We start from the raw sequence: 22994 nt of genomic DNA on the forward strand, positions 1-22994 counted from the left end.
CAGTCAGTTAATGAAGGTTATGTCATTGATATTGTTCACCCTTTCCAGTTATTATTACCCACTCTTCTTGATCACTGCCACTCTCTCCCTCATAATCGTCCCCTTTATGGAGTTACTTGACAGCAGCTGTTAATGTCGTGATCTTTAAGTCCTCCTCTCCGGCTGGATGCCCATTAGATGTCTGCAGCTCATTGGCTCGATGATTGGCACGATAGTAAGTGCACTTGAGAGCCTATCAATTCAGGCACAGAGATCATTCGCTCAAATATCTGGGCCTTAGTGTCTGCTGTAAGGGCCGGATTTTATGGGGCGCCGTGGTACCCTCCCCCCCCTACTCCCTAACTGAAAAGTTGGTTGAAAACCCACCCATGGCTGCTCTGCAGCAATTCAACACTGGGAGCAGATTAACTGCTTTAAAGAGAGACTTCTGCCCCTAGATAAAAGCAAAGAACTGCGGATGCTAGAAATCCAAAACAAAAACAGAAACAGAAATACCTGGAAAAACTCAGCAGGTCTGGCAGCATCAGCGGAGAAGAGCACAGTTGACGTTTTGAGTCTTCATGACCCTTCAACAGAACTAAGTAAAAATAGGAAAGGGGTGAAGTATAAGCTGGTTTAAGGGGGGCGGGGGGTGTTGTTGAGACAAGAAGCCAGTAATAGGTGGAGATAACCAAAAGATGTCACAGACAAAAAGACAAAGAGGTGTTGAAGGTGGTGATATTATCTAAAGGAATGTGCTAATTAAGAGTAGACAGCAGGACAAACAAGATACAGATAGACCTAATGGGGTTGGGGTGGGGGGAAGGAATACTAAAAGAGCTAAAAGGTAGAGATAAACAATGAGTGGAAATACATTTAAAAATAATGTATAACTTCTCCCTCCCAGAAACATGATATGGTCCCCCTTGTCCTCACTTATCACCCCACCAGCCTCCACATTCAAAGGATCACCCTCCGTCATTTCTGCCAACTCCAGCATGATGCCACCACCAAACACATCTTCCCTTCACCCCCCCGGCGGCATTCCGTAGGAATCGCTCCCTCCGTGACACCGTGGTCCACTTCTCCATCACCCCCTACTCCTCAACCCCTTCCCACGGTAACTTCCCATGCAACCGCAGAAGAAGTAACACCTGCCCCTTCACTTCCTCTCTCCTCACCATCCAAGAGCCCAAACACTCCTTTCAAGTGAAGCAGCATTTCACTTGCACTTCCCTCAACTTAGTCTACTGCATTCGTTGCTCCCAATGCGTTTCCTCTACATTGGAGAGACCAAACGCAGACTGGGTGACTGCTTTGCAGAACAACTTCGGTCTGTCCGCAAGCCTTACCCAGACCTCCCTGTCGCTTGCCATTTCAACACTCCATCCTGCTCTCATGCCCACATGTCTGTCCTTGGCTTGCTGCATTGTTCTAGTGAAGCTCAATGCAAACTGGAGGAACAGCACCTCATCTTCCGACTAGGCACTTTACAGTCTTTTGGACTGAATATTGAGTTCAACAATTTTAGATCAAGAACTCTCTCCTCCATCCCCACCCCCTTTCCGTTTCTTCCCCTTCCTTTTTGTTTTTCCAATAATTTATATAGATTTTTCTTTTCCCACCTATTTCCATTATTTTTAAATGTATTTCCACTCATTGTTTATCTCTACCTTTTAGCCCTTTTAGTATTCCTTCCCCCCACCCCGCCCCCACTAGGGCTATCTGTACCTTACTTGTCCTGCTGTCTACTCTTAATTAGCACATTCCTTTAGATAATATCACCACCTTCAACACCTCTTTGTCCTTTTGTCTGTGACATCTTTTGGTTATCTCCTCCTATTACTGGCTTCTTGTTCCAACAAACCCTTAAACCAGCTTATATTTCACCCCTTTCCTATTTTTACTTAGTTCTGTTGAAGGGTCATGAAGACTCGAAACGTTAACTGTGCTCTTCTCCGCTGATGCTGCCAGACCTGCTGAGTTTTTCCAGGTATTTCTGTTTCTGTTTTTGTTTTAGACTTCTGCCCCTATCTTAGGAGAAAAGCACCAGATCTGGGGGGGTGGGTGGAGAAAGGATGTGAGGCGAGGAGTATCTCAGATGGGCCCAGGGGCCCACAAAGCTGGCAGGTTTCCCACACATGGCATGGGTCTCCCTCCACCCCCACTGCAGGTAAAGTACTTGCAGCAGCGGGATGAGGTGCCACTTAAGGGCCTCAACAGGCCCAAGCACTGGTGGGCTACCTGACGTCTCCTCTGCCCCTATAAAATTTCAGACAGTTTGGGAACAGTTGGAAAGGTGGCACCCACTGGATTTTACATGCTCCCCTGCCTTCAAACCCACTGGTGAGGGAAGGTAAGATCTAGCCCTAACTTTTTTTTAATTGTACAATGCTGCTCTTACACATGATGAGGGCTATATAAATATAACATATAAAATGTATAAAATACATGTTCTCTTTGTTTAGTATATGCATGAATTTACATGAACTTCTTTGTTTTAATTTTTCTTTTTAAACTATATTTTCTGTAGTTCCCAGTCATTGTAACAAGAAGTAGTAATGTTTATGGACCTCATCAATATCCAGAAAAAGTAAGCACCTTTGTTGTTCTTCGACCTAACAAGAATCTGATTAAAATATAAGCAAAATAATGTAGATGCGTTCAACCTTATGATGGAGGGAAGGTCATTGAAATCTGAAATAAAAACAGAAAATGCTGGAAAAACTCCAAGTCTGGCAGCACCTGCGGAGAGAGAAACAGAGTTAACGTTTTGAGTGCAATATGACTGTTCTTCAGCACCTGCTGAGATTTTCGAGTACCCTCTGTTTTTTTAAAAATCTAATCAATGCTTCTGCACTTGCTGTTACAAATTCAAAAAAAAATTAGAGAATACTGAAAATACTTTATGTACCTTACTGAGCATTTCTGCCACTAGCAAAATCACAGACACAATTGGCAAAAAATTACATGGTAATATTTATAATATTGAAGTAGTAAATTTGGAGGTGAATTATGAAATTGCTATTTGTTATGGATTTCTCTGAATTTTTAGTTAGTTAACCAAATGTTTTGACTAGTATGCAAGTTTAAATGACAATACACATGATCACTGTAGAACATGTCTCAATAACTTTGTATGAATGGTATTAGTTACAAGTTCTGAGTGCTAACATTATTGGACATGTGAATCAAATTAACAATTAGCTGTAAGCATGAAAATAGAACTAAAATTAAATGGGAACGGCTTACATTTATATTGTTAAAAAGCAGGACAAATCCAACCTGGCTAATTATCACCCCATCAGTCTACTCTAGATCACCAAAAAGTGATGAAATATGTCATCAACAATGCTATCCAGCAGTAGTTACTCAATATTAACCTCCTCACTGACATTCAGTTTTGGTTCTGCCAGGGCCACTTGGCTCCTGACCTCATTAATCCTTGGTCCAAACATGGATGAAAGAGCTGAATGCAAGAGGCAAGATGAGAGTGACTGCTCTTGACATCAAGGGAGCATTTGACCAAGTGTGACATCAAGCAGCCCTAGCAAAACTGGAGTCAGTGGGAATCTGCGGAAAGCTCTCCACTGGATTGGAGCCATACCTAGCACAAAGGAAGTTTGGTTGGAGGTCAATCATCTCAGTCTCAGAACATTGCTGCCAGAGTTCCTCAGAATAGTGTCCTGGGCCCGTTCACCTTCAGCTGCTTCATCAATGACCTTCACTACATCTTAAGGTGGGAAGTGGGGATATTCGCTGATGATTGCACAATGTTCAGAACCATTCGCGACTCCTCAGATGCTGAAGCAGTCTGTGGTCCATATGCAGCAGGATCTGGACAACCTTCAGGTGTGGGCTGATAAGTGGCAAGTAACACTTGCAGCACACAAATGCCAGGCAATGAACATCTCTACCAACAGGAGAAAACCTCTCCATCTCCCCTTGACATTCAATGGCATTACCATTGCTGAATTCCCCACTATTAACATCCAGGGGATTACCATTTACCGGAAAGTGAACTGGACCAGCCATTTAAATACTGTGACTATAAGAACAGCTCAGTGACTGGGAATCCAGTGGTGATTAACTCACCTCCTGTCCACCATCTACAAGGCACATGTCAGAAGTGTGATGGAATACTCTCCGTCTGCCTAGATGAATGCAGCTCCAACAACACTCAAAAAGCTTGACACCATCCAGGGCAAAGCAGTCCACTTGATTGGTACCACATCCACCTTAAACATTCACTCCCTCCACTAACGATATGCAGTGGCAGTAGCATGTACTATATAGAAGACTCATGGCAGCAACTCACCAACTTCTTTGACCTGCGAGATAAGGGCAGTAGATGCATGGGAACAGCACCACCTTCAACCACCACTCTAAGCCACACACCATTCTGACTTGGAACTATATCTATTGCTGTTCCTTCTCTATCGCTGGGTCAAAATCCTGGAACTTCTTTCCTAACAGTTCTGTGGGTGTACCTACACCACATGGACTGCAGCATTTCAGGAAGGCAGCTCACCACCACCTTCTCAAGGGCAATTAGGTTTGGGCAACAAATGTTGGCCTAGCCAGCGATGCTCACATTCTGTGAAAGAATAAAAAAGTGCCTTTTAATGTAACAAAAGACCCAACTAAAGGTTAGAAGGAAGTTAAGGAAGGTGGCAAAGAGATTTAGTACTTTCAGGGAGAGTTGCATAATATGGGGGTGGATAACCAGAAGTTTTATAGTCAACGTTTGAGTGGAAAAGAGTGCTCAATAAAGCAGAGTTGAAACCAAAGTGTACTTACATACTTAAAAACAACAATTATAAGACAGCACTCTACTTTTTGTACACCACATAATTTTGTAGTTTGTTATTCTTTACGTCTCCTTATTCATTATTCTGAAAATAATTGCAACTACACTGTTCCAACATTATCAAAAATGTAGATGATTTTGGGGCAGTTTGGTTTCAACTCTTATGATTTGTATCAGTTGGGATCCCTATTTGCTCAGGGTTAGTTTCTTATTGTGGGGATCAATTGTATTTCATTTTTGCTTTGGCAACACATTTCTCACTTTATTGCTTTTTTTTAAACAATCCAAATGATTTTTATTTATATTGTGCAGAAAGTAAAGACCTATTTGGTTCGTATTGCATTTTTTGTTAAAATCCATTTTAAAACAATTGAAATACAGATGAGGAAAGACACTATTTTATGTAATCTAATTTTTAAAAAATTCATTCATGGGATGTGGCCAGGCCAGCATTTATTGCCCACCCCGAATTGCCCTTGAGAAGGTGGTGGTGAACTGCCTTCTGACCTTATGATGGAAGGAAGGTCATTGATGAAACAGCTGAAGATGGTTGGGCCCATCTAGGACACTACCCTGAGGAGCTCCTGCAGTGATGTCCTGGAGCTGAGATGACTGACCTCCAACAACCACAACCATCTTCCTTTGTGCTAGGTATGACTCCAACCAACAGAGCGTTTTCCCCCTGATTCCCATTGACTTCAGTTTTGCTAGGGCTCCTTGATGCCACACTGTCAAATGCGGCCTTGATGTCAAGGCAGTCACTCTCACCTCACCACGGAAGTTCAGCTCTTTTGTCCATGTTTGAACCAAGGCTGTAATGAGGTCAGGAGCTGAGTGGCCTTGGTGGAACCCAAATTGGGCGTCAGTGAGCAGGTTATTGCTAAGCAAGTGCCGCTTGATAGCATTGTTAATGACTCCTTCCATTACTGATGATGGAGAGTAGACTGATGGGGCGGTAATTGGCTGGGTTGGATTTGTCCTGCTTTTTGTGTACAGGACAATTCACAATGCTGCCTTATGGATTTTGTAATTTTAATGAGCTGCCTTTTGATACTTGCTAAAGTTTGCATTTGTAACATTCTTAAAATGATTATTGGTCAATCTGCAAAATAATTTAGATACAAGTATGGAAAATTTATTAATATAAACTAAAATATGGTAAATTTCCAAGTAGTCTGGCCCAAATTTGCTAAATGTACCAGACTTCATATGTATGCATTTGTATTTATATATAGCTGTTTTTTAAAAAGTAATGTAAGGTGCGTTTGTGATAGATGAACAGTTCTTTTAAATCTTTAAGTGTGATCCTGTTGCTTTAATTTTTCTTTAGGTTATTCCAAAATTCATAGCTTTATTGCAACGTAACCGAAAATGGTAAGTCATTTCATGGAAATTGAGGCTGTGGCAAGGTTTACATTTGTTGCCTATTGGATTGGGCTTAACTTCTTGTTTTATTGTTACATATGGGTTCTTCTGAATTTGCAAAAGAAAATTTGGATTAATTCATGTTTTGAAAAGTGCAACATTTTGGACCTGATGGGTCACGGGCATCATTGTACTTTTGAAACTGAGAGTCGGCATTATAGATTGTTGGATCCCACTTTGGCATAACCTGGGTGTGTGGGTTGGGAGCCGTTCTACAGACTCTTATAACCAACACTCTTTCTGGGATTTTTAGTTGAAAGTGACATTGAATGCATCAGCTCAAATATGAATGACTATATTATAATAAGAGGCAAGTAGTTAGATGACATCTTTCAACATAACTTATGCAATAGGAGTAATGGGTGTTGTGAACAACAGTGTATTTTGGGCTTGAAAGAGTTACAATATTAATGGCTGTAGCATAGTCAATTTACCATTGTTATACTGGGAATTTTATAAACTTCACACGTTTTTAAAATGTCATCTTCATTTGGCACTACCAACTATAGGAACAGGTGTAGGCCTTTCGGCCTCTCGTTTAAAGGTCTTACAGGAGCAGTGTATCTTGGGTACCTAATTGGTTAAAGCTTGGCAGTCAGAAAGCAGTGGTGAACATATTTTTATGACTAGAGAGAAGTTTGCATTGGGATCCCCAAGGCATTGGTATTGGGACCATAGCTTTCCTTCATGTATATGTTCAGAAACTGGTAAAATGCAAAAATACATGACACATGCAATTTAATGGAAAGAAGGGTGAACTGATGCATTTTGGGAGAAACAACATGGATAGGCAGTATTATGTAAATTGTATTAAATAGTGGGTGGTGCAAGAGCAGCAGGACATGGGGATGCACTTTCACAAATTCTTGGAGGTGGTAGGACTAGTTGACAAAATTGAGAAAGTGTACGGGATGTGTACTTTTGTAAGTAATGGTATTGGACACAAAAACATCATGCTAACCCCTTTACAGAACACTGTTTCAGCCTCAGCTGGAGTAGAATCATAGAAATTTGTGACCATTCAGCCCATCATATCTGTGCCAGCCATAAAGAGCTATCTAGCCTAATCCCACTTTACAGTTTTTAGTCCGTTTTTAGTACTTTTTAAATGTGATGGTGGTTTCTACTTCTATCACCATTTCAGGCAGTGAGTTCTAGACCCCTGTGATCCTCTGGGTGAAAAGAATTTCTCCTCAACTCACCAATCCTTCCACTAATTGTTGTTTGTGATGTTCAAACAGGAATACTGGAGCAAAAAATTCAGACAGAAAAGAAAATCAAAAATGGAAGACTGCCCCAGAAAATGAATTAATGTATGGGACAAATTGCAGTGAAGGATGTATAAAAATGCAAAATAACACACAATGGAAAAGCCATTTTAGAAAGACAACTTCAACAGATCTGCTTTGAGCTCTTCCCTTTGTCATTTTATTCTCAAGGTTCAAACTATTGCCAAACTTTCTACTTGGATATGAAAAATTTGCCTTGGGATACTTTTCTGTGTTATTTACATATGCAAACAAATCTGTGCTCTTCTTCTTTTCCTTTTCCTTTTCCTCCCCGCTCCCATTTCACTTGGACTATCCGCAATACTGGTTAATTACCCTTCTGCATCTCCTCCTGTCAGTCAATCCCGTTTTGTTTAAGCCTTTCACCACAGCATCTTTCCATCTGATCTCAGGACCCCTCTTCTCCTTCCTGGCAGTCCCTTCTCCTCACCTCACCACACTCCTCTCTCTCCTCAACAGACAGCCATACCATTTCAATCTCTTCTCTGCTACTTTCTTCAATGCTCTCAAAATCTTCACTGACCCCCTGAGGTATTGGTTCAAGATTTTTCTCCTTTCTCATTACTCCATCTCAGTATATACATCTCATTAATATCCAGTCATTGTTCTTTTCTTTTTGATGTTGCACAAGCTCCACTTAAATTGACCAGGCATGGGGCTCCCTCCTTGGGAGACTATGGGCCACCAGCAAGGAGTTCAAATCAAGGCTGTCAAGCACAGCATGATTTTTAAAGATTCTGTTCTTCATTGTCTTCTGTTACAACAACAACTTGTATTTATTTAACACCTTTAATATGGTTAAAAAGACCCTGGTGCTTCATAGGAACATAATCAAAAAAAATTGACACTGAGCCACATAAAGATATATTAGGGAAGATAACCAAAAAGCTTGGTCAAAGAGTTAGGGCTTATGGAGTATCTTAGAAGAAGAGCTGTAGAGAGGCTTAAGGAGGGAATTCCACAGCTTAGGCTCTTGTCAGGTGAAGGCAGAGTTTTTTTTATTCATTCATGGGATGTGCGCTTTGCTGGTTCACCTAGCATTTATTGCCCATCCCTAGTTGTCCTTGAGAAGGTTGTGGTGAGCTGCCTTCCTGAACCGCTGCAGCCCATGTGGTGTGGGTACACACATAGTGCTGTTAGGGAGGGAGTTCCAGGATTTTGACCGACCAAAAGTGAGTCAGGATGGTGAGTGATTTGGAGGGGAACTTCCAGGTAATGTGTTCCCATGTGTTTGCTGGCCTTTTCCTTCTTGACAGTAGTGGTCGTGGGTTTGGAAGGTGCTGTCTAAGGAGCCTTGGTGAATTCTTGCAGTGTATCTTGTAGATGATACACAGAGCTGCTACTGTGTGTCAGTGGTGGAGTGAGTGAATGTTTGTGGATGTGGTGGCAATCAAGCAGGCTGCTTTGTCCTGGACAGTGTCAAGTTTCTTGAGTGTTGTGGGAGCTGCACTCATCCAGGCAAGTATTCCAGGGGAATATTCCATCACTTGTGCCTTGTAGATGGTGGACAGGCTTTGGGGAGTCAGGAGAGGGGTTACTCATTGCAAGATTCCTAGCCTCTGACCTGCTCTTGTAGCCACAGTATTTATATGGCTAGTCCAGTTCAGTTTCTGATCAATGATAACCCCCAGGATGTCGATAGTGGGGGATTCAGTGATGGTCATGCCATTGAACATCAAGGGACGATGGTTAGATTCTCTCTTGTTGGAGATGGTCACTGCATTTGGACATGGACATTAATGAATGGTGCTGAACATTGTGTAATCTTCAGCAAACATCCCGACTTCATTGATGAAGCAACTGAAGATGGTTGGGCCGATGACTTCCCTGAGGAACTTCTGCAGTGATGTCCTGGAGCTGAAATGACTGACATCCGACAATCACAACCATCTTCCTTTGTGCTGGGTATGACTCCAACCAGTGGAGAGTTTTTTCCCTACTTCCCATTAACTCCAGTTTTGCTAGGGCTCCTTGTTGCCACACTCTTTCAAATGCGGCCTTGATGTCATGGGCAGTCATTCTCACCTCACCTCTGGGGTTCAGCTCTTTTGTCCATCTTTGAACCAATGCTACAATGAGGTCAGGAGTTGAGAGGCCTTGGTGGAACCCTAACTAGGTGTCAGTGAGCAGGTTATTGCTAAGCAAGTGCCACTTGATAGCATTGTTGATGACTCCTTCTGTTACTTTACTGACGATGGACAGTAGACTGATGGGGCGGTAATTGGCCAGGTTGGATTTGTCCTGCTTTTTGTGTACAGGATGTACTGGGCAATTTTCCACATAGCCGGGCAGACACCAATGTTGTAGCTCTACTGGAACAGCTTGGCTAGTGGCATAGCAAGCTCCAAAGCACAAGTCTTCAGTGCTGTTGCAGAAATATTGTCAGGTCCCATAGCCTTTGCGCTATCTACTGCCTTCAGCTGTTTCGTGATATCATGTGGAGTGAATTGAATTGGCTGAAGACTGGCATCGGTGATGCTGGGGACCTCCAGAGTTGCCAGTGGTGGAATAGTTTAAATCAGGATATGCAAGAGGCCAGGATTAGCGCACAGATATCTTGTAGGATTTTTGGGCTGGAGAGGTTACAGAGATAGTGGGGAAGGCTATGGACTGATTTGATTACAAAAGTGAGAATTTTAAAATAGAGGTTTTGCCATACTTAGAGCCAATGTAGGTCAGCAAGCACAGAATCTGTGGGTGATCAGGACTTGTTGCGAGCTAGGATACAAGCAGCAGAACTTTGGATGACCTTAGGTTCATAGAGGGAAGCCATCCAGGAATGCCTTGGAATAGTCAAATCTAGAGATGACAAATCTTGGATTAAAATTTTTTGTTGATAAAGGTGAGAATATGAGATCAGTGAAATAAAATTAGTTCAATGTTTGGCACCCAAGACAAAATTGAAGAATTTACTTTCACAGGGCAGACCTTTGTCTGGTGGAGGTGCATATCAAAATTTTGGATGCAATTGTATGGATAATTGTGGACAGAAAATCAGGGCAGAACACTTAAATTCCTATACTTTCAATAGATGAAGGTGTGTGCTGAAAGTGTAAATTCATTAACGTACCCGTTTACTGTCAGCATTAAATGTTCCCAAACTAGGGAGAAGATGAATTTGGCTACAGCGTAAACTAAACTTAGTCTTAGCATCAGAATCACAACCTTGACTGCATTAATATTTTTTTTCTCTGTCCTGCATACGCTTACATTTTGTTTTGAGTGTGACTGATAATTGGGACTAAATGATATGTCATTTTATGCTGCGGAATTACACTCACTTGAAATTGAATTTAAGGGCACCCAACCAGCAAAAAGAAGACTTTTATGACAACAGGCAGCTCTAGCATCATAGAATTATTACAGCAGAGAAGGAGGCGATTAGGCTGTCAAATCTACACCAGTTCTGCAAGAACAAATAACCTAGTCCTACTCCCCAGACCTTTCCCATAACTCTGAATATTTTTTTCAAGTGCTTATCCAATTCACTTTTGAAAGCCACAATTGAATCTATCTCTCCACAATCTTGGGTAGTGCATTCCAGATCCTAATTAATCAGTGTAAAAAATGTTATATCATGTGTTTTGTTCTTTTGCTAATCAACGTAAACCTGTGTCTTCTGCTTCTCCACCTCTCTGCCAACAGGAACAGTTCTTGCTTATCCACCCTGGATCCCTCATGATTTTGAACACCTCTATTAAATCTCCTCTCAACTATTCTCTTCTCCAAGAAGAACAGCCCCAGATCCTCCAATCTATCCACTTACCTGAAATACCTCATCTCTGGAACCATTCTCTTAAATATTTTCTCCACCCTTTCTAATGCCATCACATCCTTCCTTAAAGTGTGGTGCCCACAGTACTTCATAAGCTCCTAAGAAATAAGCCAGTCAGCCCCACGAGCCTGCTCTGCCATTCAGTAAGATCTGGCTGATCTGGTTCTGGCTTTAATTCCATTTTCCTGCCTGCCTCCCATAACCTCCAACTCCCTTGTTGATCAAAAATCTTTCTAACTCAGCCTTGAACATATTGAATGACCTAGCCTACACTGTTCTTTGAGGAAGAAAATTCCAAGAGCTAGGACCCTCTGAGAGAAGAAATTCCTCCTCACCTCAGTCTTAAATAGGAGACCCCTTATTTGAAAACTGCCCTGGAGAGGGATTGATTACAGTGTGTTTTGTGGGGAGAGGGGCTGATTATAGTGTATGCTGGATGGGAGGGGGAGGGGTGTTGTGTGAGAGGAGGAACTGATTACTGTGCAAGTGCTGGAGTGTAAAGTGACTGATTACAGTGTGCGGTGGGAGAGGAGCTGATTACAGTGTGTGTGTGGAGAGGGGCTATTACTGTGTGTGTAAGAGGGAGAGGGGCTGATTACTCTGTGTGTGTGTGTATTGGGGAGAGGGACTGATTACAGTGTATGGGGGAAGGGGCTGATTACTGTATGTATCTATGTGTGGTGGGGGTGTATACCCCTTTTACATTTCATTAATCTCACTAAGGCATTCAATACAATCAGAAGTACAAGGCTCTACATGATTTTGGAAAAATTGGCTGCCCACTAAAGGTCTTCAATCTCATCCGCTCCTTCTATGCCAAAGTGCACTGCACTGTACAGTTTGCTGGCTCCACTTCCGACAGTTTTGGAGTGAAGAATGGAGTGAAACAGGACTGTGTCCTAGCCCCCACTCTGTATGACTTCTTATTCGCCATGCTCCTGACCTCCACCTTCCTTGCAGATGTGAAAGTAGTCTACTTGCACACTAGGTCAGATGACAAGCTCTACCACCTATAAAGACTGAAAGTGAAGACAAAACTCATTGCATCCTGATCAGGGAACTCCTCTATGCACACAGCAACTCAACTACAGAGATTCATGACTGTCTCTCCCATGCCTGTGTCTTGCTCTCCCTGACAATAAATGTCAAGAAAACCGTGGTAATGGGACAAGGTGTTACATCTCCATCCTGATCACACTAAATAAAAACCCACTGGAAGTGGTTAGCAAATTCTGCTTTCTTGGATCCACAGAGGCAGGCAAGCTGTCCCTTGATGCAGAGCTCAATACACGCATATGGAAAGCAGTTACCACCTTTGACGTTTTGAAAAACACGCATAGGATAACACCAAGCTGACCCTTAGAACCAGGCTAATGCTTCATAAGGTCAATGTTCCCAGCACTTTTTTGTATGGGTGTGAAGCATGGATGATTTAGCTACCAGGAGACAAAGCTCAATAATTTCTGTATTCACTATCAGTGGCACATTATGGCGATATCCTGGCAGGACAAAATCAGAAATGTGACAGTCCCCACTGTTTGCTTTGATCAAACAGAGGTGGCTTTGGTGAATCGGACATGTCCACAGGATGAAAGATGGTTGGAAACCCAAGGACCTTCTGTATGATGAGGTAGCCCAATGCTGCACTTCAAGGATGCTTGCATGCGTGATATGAAGGCCACAAACATTGACTATCGCATCTCAGGGTCACTAGCTAGCAAAAGAGGGAATTGTGACACCTCTTGTGGGCTGGTGTGCACTACCATGACAACCAATAGCTGTACCAGCGTGGCAACAGGTGCCAGTGCCAAAAACAACAACCCGCACCATCTCTTGGCAACTTCATGTACAGCAAGAGTGTAGATGTTCAGTTTTATTCTGGATCTCTGTGCATTAGTGCATCAGCCCATATTTTCAAATAAATGAGTTTCATGTCTTATTTTGGCAGGTTTTGTGAAGTAGATACATATTTATATAAGGTTCAGACGCTTGTGGTTCAGCATTCTAACATTCTATAAACCAAAAAATTCCAAAATCCTGATAAGTCTTAGTCCCAAGCATTCCGGAGTGGATAGTTTACAGTGTTTTTGAAATATCATTATACTTTAGAATTAACTTCATTTTGAAAACCTGTTTTTATTTCTTTTTACCCTGTTAGCTGCATTCATGGAACGGGCGTTCAAGCACGTCATTTTCTCTATGCTACGGATGTTGCTGAGGCTTTCCTCACAATTCTTGAGAAAGGTGAACCTGGTGAGGTCTACAACGTTGGCACAAACTTTGAGATGTCGGTAATTCAACTTGCAAAGGAGTTAGTTCATCTGGTAGGTGAAATTCAGACAGAATAGTTGTGCTGTGTTTCCCAAATGATTTCTTTGCTTTTGTCTCTTCTGGTAACCTATACGTCACGTTGATTGAGATGGGGCAGTATCTTCAATGCCAACCTGATCTAGCCACTGGGAGGTTGCGTGAGTGAAGTAGTGTAGGAAGTTCATTTTTTCAGTGCAAATTCTCATCCTTCCCCCATAGTACAAGTTTGGGGGAAGGATGAGAATTTGCACCAAAAGAATAAACTTGCCTCCTGTGATAGGCACCTTGTCGGTTATTGGCAATGCATGCCTACCTACTTTGCTGGGAAAGAGACTGTATATGTCAGCAGCAATTGAGAGCCTGAGGTGTTGGTACTCAAACATGTCAAGAGAGCTGATTTTCTTTGATTCTCTGTGACCTTGACTTTCGTGGAGACTATGCGGCGTATCCAAAATGGTGCTGGGAACCTAGATCTGGAAGTCCCACCCCCATTTCCTCCAGATCCTATTTTCACTGGTGGAGGAATGGGAGTGAGATGTGACAACACGAGAGAAACTCGAACTCAACAGGACCATTTGAACTCAGTGCTGAATTTAACAGACCCCATTTTCGCTGGAACAAGAGACTTGACCCATTTTGTGTGCTATAAATTTTTAGAGTAGACATAAATGCTCATAAAGGTCGGATAAGGTCTGTGGAACTGTCAAGTTATTTAAATGATGTGCCCTTTAAAATATTGGAAAAAGAAAACAGCCGTCCTGTCTCTGCCAGTTGAAAAATATCTATGCTTGCAGTTTCAATATCTGTTTGTTGACATAACCCTGAGACCTATCATTATAGCATTATTGCTGCTTGTCTGCTTCCACAACCAGCATTAACACTGTGGGGAACTGTAAGTTCACAGTTTGATTGACAGGTCCAAGAGATTACTAAATGATTTAACTGTCTTTGATGTGGGGTTATAAATACCGATGTCTGTTTTTAATAAGGAATGACTTACCTGAGGGGATTTAAATGGATTGAACATAATTATGAACAAGGAACAGCAGTAGGCCATTCAGTCCCTCGAGCCTTGTCCGCCATTTAATAAGATCATGGCTGACCCGATAGTAACCTGAAAACTGCATCCTGCCTACCCCCCCGATAGCCTATCACAACCCCCCTTGCTTACCAAGAAACTACCCACCTCTGCCTTAAAAATGGGCTTTCGTGAATGAGTATTTTTTACATAGTGAAGTCTGGCATAGATGTTTATAACTTTATTTTTTTTCATCTCAGCATGGCTCCTGAGGTCTGCCCACGGTGGATAGTGGGTGAGTTGGCATGGAGTGTGTAAGGGCAAAGGGTGATGGATGGGGGCATGGGTTGGCATGAAGTTGGCAGAGGGACTATAAATGGCCATGGAAGTAGGTGGGGTTCATAAATTGGCACTACATAGGCATTGGGGCCATAAGTGGCCATGGGAGTGGGTGGGGATTTGTAAGTTGGTATGGGTTGGCACTAAGGTGGCATAGTGTTATAAGGGGCCATGGGGATGGATGGGAGCATGAGTATGGGGATTGGATGGTGAGGAGTGAGGCCTAGAGGGCCAAATGCATAAGAAAACAACTGGGATGGAGTCCCAGAGAACTGAGGTGGGCCTTTTAACCAGCCCACTTCAGTACTTGGCAGACCCTCTGACCATCTCTGATTTGCATCCGGGGTAACGGGCTTAACCTTATCCCTCCATCCCCCTATTCCTGGATCAATGATCCCACCCATCCTCACAGGATTACTTCACAGCTGCTACTAGGGGACCTATTCAGAACTCCTATTGCACAGTCTTAAGCCTTTTCCCATTTCTTAATTCTACTTATAAATCAAGGAATTTAGGGGATATCATTCCCAAAGAAATTGTACTGGAGAAATTAATGAGACCGAAAGTCAACAAATCCCCTGAACCTGATGACCTGCATCCTAAGATTTAAAAGAATGTGCCTGCAGAATTAATAGATGTGTTGGTTTTGATCTTCCAGAATAACTTTGATTTGAGAACAGTTCCCAAGAATTGGAATGTAGTACATGGTTTTTCAAGAAAGGAGGGAGAAAGTAAGCAGGAAACTATAGGCCAGTTGGCCTAAAGCAGGACTAGGAAAAATACCAGAACTTATTTTAGGGATGTGGTAACAAAACATAAAGATACTGTGATTAGGCAGAGTCAACACAGATTTATGAAAGGGAAATTGCGCTGAATTTAAATTTTTTAAAAATGGGTGAGTTTTGTCGGATGAAGGTTTAAAGTCACAAAAACCTGTTTCCTGACCCAAACTCACCTCCAACCCACCCATTCCTGGCATTAATTGAGGCTGGAAGTTGGGTAGGTGATCCAAGGATTGTAACTTTAAATAAGAAAATGAGCTGCAAGCTTCATTGTCATGCAGCTTTTCAAATTTAACTGCTGTCAGCTGGGTTTCCTGAGCTTCAGGCAACCTGGAAACAAGAACTTGGATTCAGGAGGTGGTTGTTTTCACATCCGGCATCTTCGACCCCACCGCCACTGCCGTGGACCTATCTGCTGTTGTCGCCTTCACTGTTAATCAAGCTGGCCTTTAAGCGAGCAACTGATCAGTGATATCAGCAAGTTAAAGCTCCACAGCATGTGGGCAATTCAGAATTGTAGGTTCACACGACTTTCTGACCAACCCCTCCTTTGTGGGTCAGATCAGTTAAAATTCTGTTCATCATGTTTGACAAATCTGTTAGAGTTTTTTTGAGATGTAACTAGTAGTGTGGATAAAGTAGAATCAGTGGATGTAATTTGGATTTTCAAAAAGCATTCAATAAAGTGCCACACAAGAGGTTATTGCAGAAAATTAGAGCTCCTGGGATTTTGGGTACTATATTAACATTGGTTGAGGATTGGTAATGGACAGAAAACAGAGAGTAGGAATAAATGAGTCATTTATGGATTAGCAGGTGGGGTATCTTAAGGATTAGTGTTTGGGCTTTAGCTGTTTACAATCTATACCAATAACTTAAATGACAGAACTTAGTGTAATGCATCCAAAATAAAGACGAAGTGCTGGAAATAGTCAGCAGGTCCAGCAGTATCTGTGGAGCATGAAACAGAGTTGCCATTTCGAGTAAATATGACTTATTCTGTTCTGAGGAAGAACCACATTTGACATTTGCAATTGGGGAACAATGTGGCAGGAGCTGAAAAATCAATTTCCTGTCGGCATAAAATTATGGGGAGAACTTGCACTCCCGCCTACCATGGCAGGCCACCATTCCTGCCTGAAACCAATTTGCATCCCTTTAATGGGATGCAGATGAAGGCCAGACAGGAATCACCATCCTCTGTCCGATCATCCACACCGCCAGTGGGAAATCATGCCGGTCCAAAACAGACCTGGGCCAACGTGGCGTGTACCTGAAGAAGACCTGGGCCAGCTCAGGGAGATCCAAAGGGAAGATGGAGGCTTCCAGCAACTGGACCCTGGAACACCAAACGCAGTACTGGGTTACATCCAGTTTCAAAGGGAGAAGAGTGGGTCTAAGACTAGTATTTTAAACTTAAATAAGGGCAACTATATGGGTATGAAAGCTGAGCTTGCTGAAGTGAACTGGGATATTAGGCTAGGGGATAAATCAATAGAGAAGCAGTGGCAGACATTTAAGGGGATATTTCAGAGTACTCAGAATAAGTATATACTGTAAAGAAAAAACCATCTGTGGTTAACTAAGAAGTTAAGGAAAGCATCAGCCTACAGGAAAAAAAGCATATAACTGCACAAAGATGAGTGGCAGATCAGGTGATTGGTCAGAATATGAAGAACGGCAGAGAATGACTAAAAGGTTATTCAGGAGAAAGAAATTAGAGTATGAGAGGAAGCTAGCTAGAAATATTAAAAACAGATAATGAGTTTCTACAGGTATTTAAACAGGAAAAGAGTAAAGTGAGTATTGGTCCTCAAGAGAGTGACAATGGTGAGTTAATGGTGGGTTACATCATAATAAGGAAATGGCAGATGGAATGAACAAATATTTTGCTTCTGTTTTCACAATAAAGAATCCAAAAAACATTCCAGTAATAGCTGTAAATCAGGAGGTAGAAGGGAGAGGGGAACTTGGTGAAATTACAATCACTAGGGAAGCAGTACTGAGCAAATTGATGGAACTGCAGGCTGATAAGCCTCCGGGTCCTGATGGACTTCATCATAAGGTCTTAAAAGAGGTGGCTAATGAAGTAGTAGATGCATTGGTGTTAATTTTCCAAAACTCGCTAGATTCTGGTAAGGTTCCATCGGCCTGGAAAGTATCAAATATAACCCCTCCATTCAAGAAGTATGGGAGGCAGAAAACATGAAACCATTGGTCAGTTAGCTTGATATTTTGTTGTTGGGAAGGTGTTAGAATCGATCTTTAAGGAGGTTAAAGCTAGACTTAGGCGAGAACTTTCTGTTTGGTGGGCAGGCGGAGCAGGTGCTGACACGGGCGGCCACGGACCCGATCACTACCTGCGATCAGGGCCGCACTGCCATTTTGCGTGGGCGGGCCAATTAAGGCCTGCCCAGCACATTTCCGACTCCGGTGGGGAATGGGAATCTGAAGTTTGCAGCTGGCACGTACAGACCACTGGGTCCAATGGCGACCTGACAGTCTGTTTAAAAAAAGGCCTGGCTGCCTGCTTGGCTGCTGTGGCCAGCTGCAGGTCGTACTGCAGGGGGTCTGCACAGCAGATCAATGTTGAGGGAAGGCTGCAGGGTCTGGCCCAGGAGCAGGGCAGACTGTAGGGTAGGCCAATGTGCCCCTCGCTTTTCTGAAGATTGCCTTTCTGCCCTGCTTGAGGTGGCAGCACGGCAGGAGGTGTTGTTTCCCCAGGATGGGAGAATGAGGCCCCCCCACATGACGAAGCATGCCTGGGTGGAGGTGGTGAGCTCCCGCGACATGGTGCAGTGCACCTGGATCCAGTGCTGTAAGCGCTTCAATGATTTGTTGCGTTCTGGAAGGTTAAGTACCATGTTGGTGTTGGTCATTCAACCCAGCAGGTAGCCTTAGCCTTTGAAGGGCCCCCCTTTGACTGTATTGACTCATGCTGGGCTTTGTCGCATACTGGGTGGGCAAGCAGATAGTGACCATGCTTACATCAGCCTCAGTGGTCCATGAGAAGATGGGATCTCCCCGCACCATGTGTTGGTCTTAATCGCACATGACTAATCTGGGGGGAACCTGCAGGAGATGTAGCTAGGTGCATACTCAGAACTCCAACACATGTCCTATTCACGGTGATGAGATTATGGAAGGGGAGCCTCAAGGTTTCATGGCCAAGAGCCATTTGGTGCCCTCAGCGCCGCACCTAGTTGCGCCTCCTTACCACAGGAGCTAAGACAGTGTGCTTCTGAAAGTGATGGACGCAGAATATGTCCAAGGTGGCCGTTGGGTGGGGGGCAGCAATTGTACTATATTTTTGAGACTGATCAGCAGTAGCATGGAGAGGAGGCACTGGAGGCCTGAGATGGGCCACTGTGGTTGGGGTGTGGCGTGCGCGTGCAGAGTACATTTGCGATTAGCCCCATTGAATGGTCTTCTCTGTTTTACAGGAGAAAACAATGCTACAGGAGGAGCACAATGCTTATGAGCGTTTACGCACTGGAGGCGGCCAGGCCCAGTTGGTGATATTGAGCTGTTTTGAGCAGCAGGCCCTGGAGCTTGAAAGGCGCCACGCTGACCAGGCTCCATTACAGATGCCCCCTCTCACACCCGAGGGCCCTGAACTGTCACCTGCGTCACACCATTTCTGTGAGGCAGGCATCAGCGCAGATACTAGCATACCGATGGGAATTCTAACATCGGCTAGTGTCCCAGGACACAGGGGAAAGGGCACTTCACAATCACTGGAGGAGATGGCAGAGACAGAGAGTGCCGATGGCACCAGGAGCCGGAGAACTGCAGGGGACCAGGCACATCACGGGCCGTGATGATGTGCCTCTGGAGTCGTCCGTGATGCAGCAGCTGCAGGAAATGCGGCCAGGTGTGCGGGAGCATCTGGGAGTGTTGCATGAGACTATGCTTCGCTTGGTGTCCGTGGTGGAAGAGTCCACATGGAGCATGAGTGATGCCATGAGCCTCATGTCAGAGCGTCATGCTTCCTCAATGGAGAGGGTGGCAACTCGTGGAGAGGGGCTTCCAGGAGAACAACCAGCTTCTCCTGGGGTACGCTTGGACCTGCAAGCCCTCACAGCGCCAGTGGCTACCGCTGGTCATTGGCAATGCGGGAGATGGTCTGGGCACCAAGTTTCCCATCCATCTACGGTGAGCAGGGAGGTCTGAAGCGACCCCACATCGGCAGCTGCCTGTCGTCTCAGCAGGCTCCTCTCAGGACGCTCCAGATGAGGACAGCAGCTCCTCCGCCCCTCTGCAAGTGACCGTTACATCCGTTGAGGCTGCGATGACTGGGGAGATGCCAGCCATGGAACTGGCCACTCCCTCCCAGGCAGGGCCAGCACAGACTCCACGGGTCAAAGGACGCCCGTCAAGGCCAACAGGACAGCAGAGCCAGCAGGCTGTCTCAGAAGCTGCTCCTAGCAATGGGGCGGCACCAAGACGTAGCACCCATAAACGTAAGCATAAGGCATCTTAGACACACCACAGGTTTCTCACTGGTGCTTTTGTGTTGGCCCTAGATTACAGAATTATTTTTTGCAGTTGTAAAAACATTTTGGATTCATTTAGTTGCACCATATGATGGATCAAAATAAAATCCACATGTGTTACCATGGCTGAGGATGGCTCCTTTGTGCTGCATTTGCAGACATGTTATGAGTGTTTGAGTGGACATTGAGGTTTATGTCCAAAACCCTTAGTTGCAGCTGATGAAGTGGCAGATGTAGCACTTAAGTGCCACGTATGGAAGTGCCAGGCAATGCTGCTCCTCCAGATCCATTTGTGTGGAGCTGGCTGAAGGATCGTTGGATTAAAGTGTCCCGGGTGTCCCTGCCTCCTTGGTGTAGTGCCGGGTCAGCGTTCAGCACCTCATCATTGCCCTGTGCTGCCTCATCCTCCAAATCACTGCTGGACTCATTGTATGCAGCCACATCCACTGCATCAATGTTTTCATCGTCCACTGCGTCCCCCCTTTCCAGCGCAAGATTGTGCAGAGCGCAGTTTGCTGCCACTATCATCGAGACACAATGGGGGGGGGTACTGGAGTGCGCCCCCTGAGTGGTCCAGGCATCAGAAGCGTATCTTGAGAAGACCGATAGCTCTCTCCACCACAGCCCTTGTGGAGGCGTGGTTCCTATTGTAGCGCTGCTCAGCTTCTGTTCTTGGATGGAGGAGAGGTGTCATGAGCCACCTTCTGAGGGGATAGCCCTTGTCACCCAGCAGCCATCCATCAAGCCAAGCTGGAGCACTGAAGAGCCCCAGCACCTGGGAGTGCCTGAGGATGTAGGCGTTGTGGCAGCTGTCTGGGCAACTTGCACAGACTTGTAGAATTAGCATCCTGTGATCACACACTATCTGCACGTTCAAGGAGTGGAAGCCCTTCCTGTTGACGAAGGCACCGGGCTCACCTGCTGGAGCCTTGATGGCCACATGTGTGCAGTCTATAGCACCCTGGACGCAGGGGAAGCCTGCAAAGGCCACAAAGCCTCTGGCTCACTGTGCTTGACTTGCCTGGTCGCAGCGGAAGTGGATGAAGGTCAATGCAAGCCTGAACAGAGCGTCTGTGACCTGCTTGACACAAGTATGCACAACTGATTGGGCGACACTGCAAAGATCACTCACCAAGCCCTGGAAGGAGCCAGAAGCATAGAGGTTGAGGGCAACTGTGACCCTCAGAGCCCACACAGGAAAGATCCCAGGGCCAATCATCTGACAGATATAGTGTACTGTCTCCCTTGACAGTCAGAGCCTTCTTCGGCACTGCACCTCAGTCATATTGAGGTAGCTGCTTCTCCGCCTTTGTACCCTGGCAACAGAATAATCGCGTCTTCTGCAGCCCCTTCCACTTTGGACTACCTTTTGGCCCAGCGCCACTTGTGCCTGCACCTTTACTCCCAAAGGTGGCTCCCCTGGAGGCTGATTATCCACTCCTGGCCTCCTCCTTATTCTCCCTTCCTCCTCAGAATTGCTGCCTCCAGTGAGATGTCAGAACCCATACCCAGGCTAAATGAAGGCCTCCGGAAAGCTGCAGGCCCGATAAAAGATTCCTAACTGAAGAGTGCTAAGCCGAAGGTTCAAAGTACACAGCTGCTAGAAGTCGTTCGAACTGCTACAGATAACACAGGCAAATTTAAAAAACTTTCTGCAATAAATACTTCACAGACAACCCTACTGAGCCCTCTTATCCCGCCCTGGATGAGTTTTGTTAAAATGTCTCTTGCCCGTTGCGTCCATGCGCCAAGTCGAAGATCGCACAGGCGCCTGAAAATCACTGTCGATTGCAAAGTTAAGAGCCTTAACTAGCTCCTTAATTAATGGCGGGCATGCATTGAACTTCATCGCACACCCGACGCTCGCCAAACGTCACTGCATGTCATTTTACACACTGACATGCGGCCAACCCCCACCCCCCCGCACGTCACCCAGAAAATTCTGCCCTTAGAGAAACTCAGGGTAGTTAGGAAGAGTCAGCATGACTCTGTGAAAGGGAAACCATGTTTAACAAATTTATTGGAGCTCTTTGAAGGAGCAACAATGCTTTGTGGATATAGGGGAGCCTGTAGATGTGCTGTACTTGGATTTCCAGAAGGCATTTGATAAGATGCCACATCAAAGGTTATTGCAGAAAATAAAAGCTCATGGTATAGGGGGTAACATTTCAACATGGATAGAAGATGAGCTGGCTGGCAGAGAACAGAGAGTATGCATAAATGGGTATTTTTCTGATTAGCAGGATGTGACGAGTGGAGTCCCGCAGGATCTGTGCTGGGGCCTCGACTTGTTACAATATAATATCAATGACTTAAATGAGGGGAGTAATGGCATGGTAGCTAAATTTACAGAAGACACAAAGATAGGTAGGAATGTATGTTGTGAAGAGGACATAAGGAGGTTGCAGATGGATATAGATAGGTTGAGTGAGTGGGCAAAAATCTGGCAGATGTGGGAAAATGGAAAGTTGTTCGTTTTGGCAAGAAGAATAAAAAAGCAGAGTATTACTTAAACGGTGAATGTAGAATTCCGAGGTCCATATTGATCTAGGTAACCTCGTGCATGAGTCACAATAAGTTCATATCCAGGTATAGCAAATAATTAAGAAGGCTAATGGAATGCTATCCTTTATTACAAGATTCTTTTATATTCAATAAAAGTAAAGATGTTGTGCTTCAGTTATACAGGGCATTGGTGAGACCACATCTCAAATATTGTGTGCAGTTTTGGTCTCCTTATTTAAGGAAGGATGTAAATGCATTGTAGGCGG

The 22994-nt window shown here is 44.3% G+C and overlaps 1 protein-coding gene across 4 annotated transcripts in view; it reads left to right on the forward strand.

Moving 5' to 3' along the window:
- The window catches only part of LOC121284301 (dTDP-D-glucose 4,6-dehydratase-like), an 89328-nt gene that overhangs the window by 32024 nt on the left and 34310 nt on the right, over positions 1 to 22994 (forward strand). For all 4 annotated transcript variants that reach the window (XM_041199677.1, XM_041199676.1, XM_041199675.1 and 1 more), the window contains 3 exons: positions 2513 to 2572; positions 6120 to 6163; positions 13437 to 13602. In XM_041199677.1, coding sequence (XP_041055611.1) covers positions 2513 to 2572; positions 6120 to 6163; positions 13437 to 13602 — 270 coding nt within the window. The remainder of the gene's footprint in view (positions 1 to 2512; positions 2573 to 6119; positions 6164 to 13436; positions 13603 to 22994) is intronic.

This window comes from Carcharodon carcharias, chromosome 11, assembly GCF_017639515.1.
Source record: "Carcharodon carcharias isolate sCarCar2 chromosome 11, sCarCar2.pri, whole genome shotgun sequence".
NCBI classification, from domain to species: Eukaryota; Metazoa; Chordata; class Chondrichthyes; order Lamniformes; family Lamnidae; genus Carcharodon; species Carcharodon carcharias.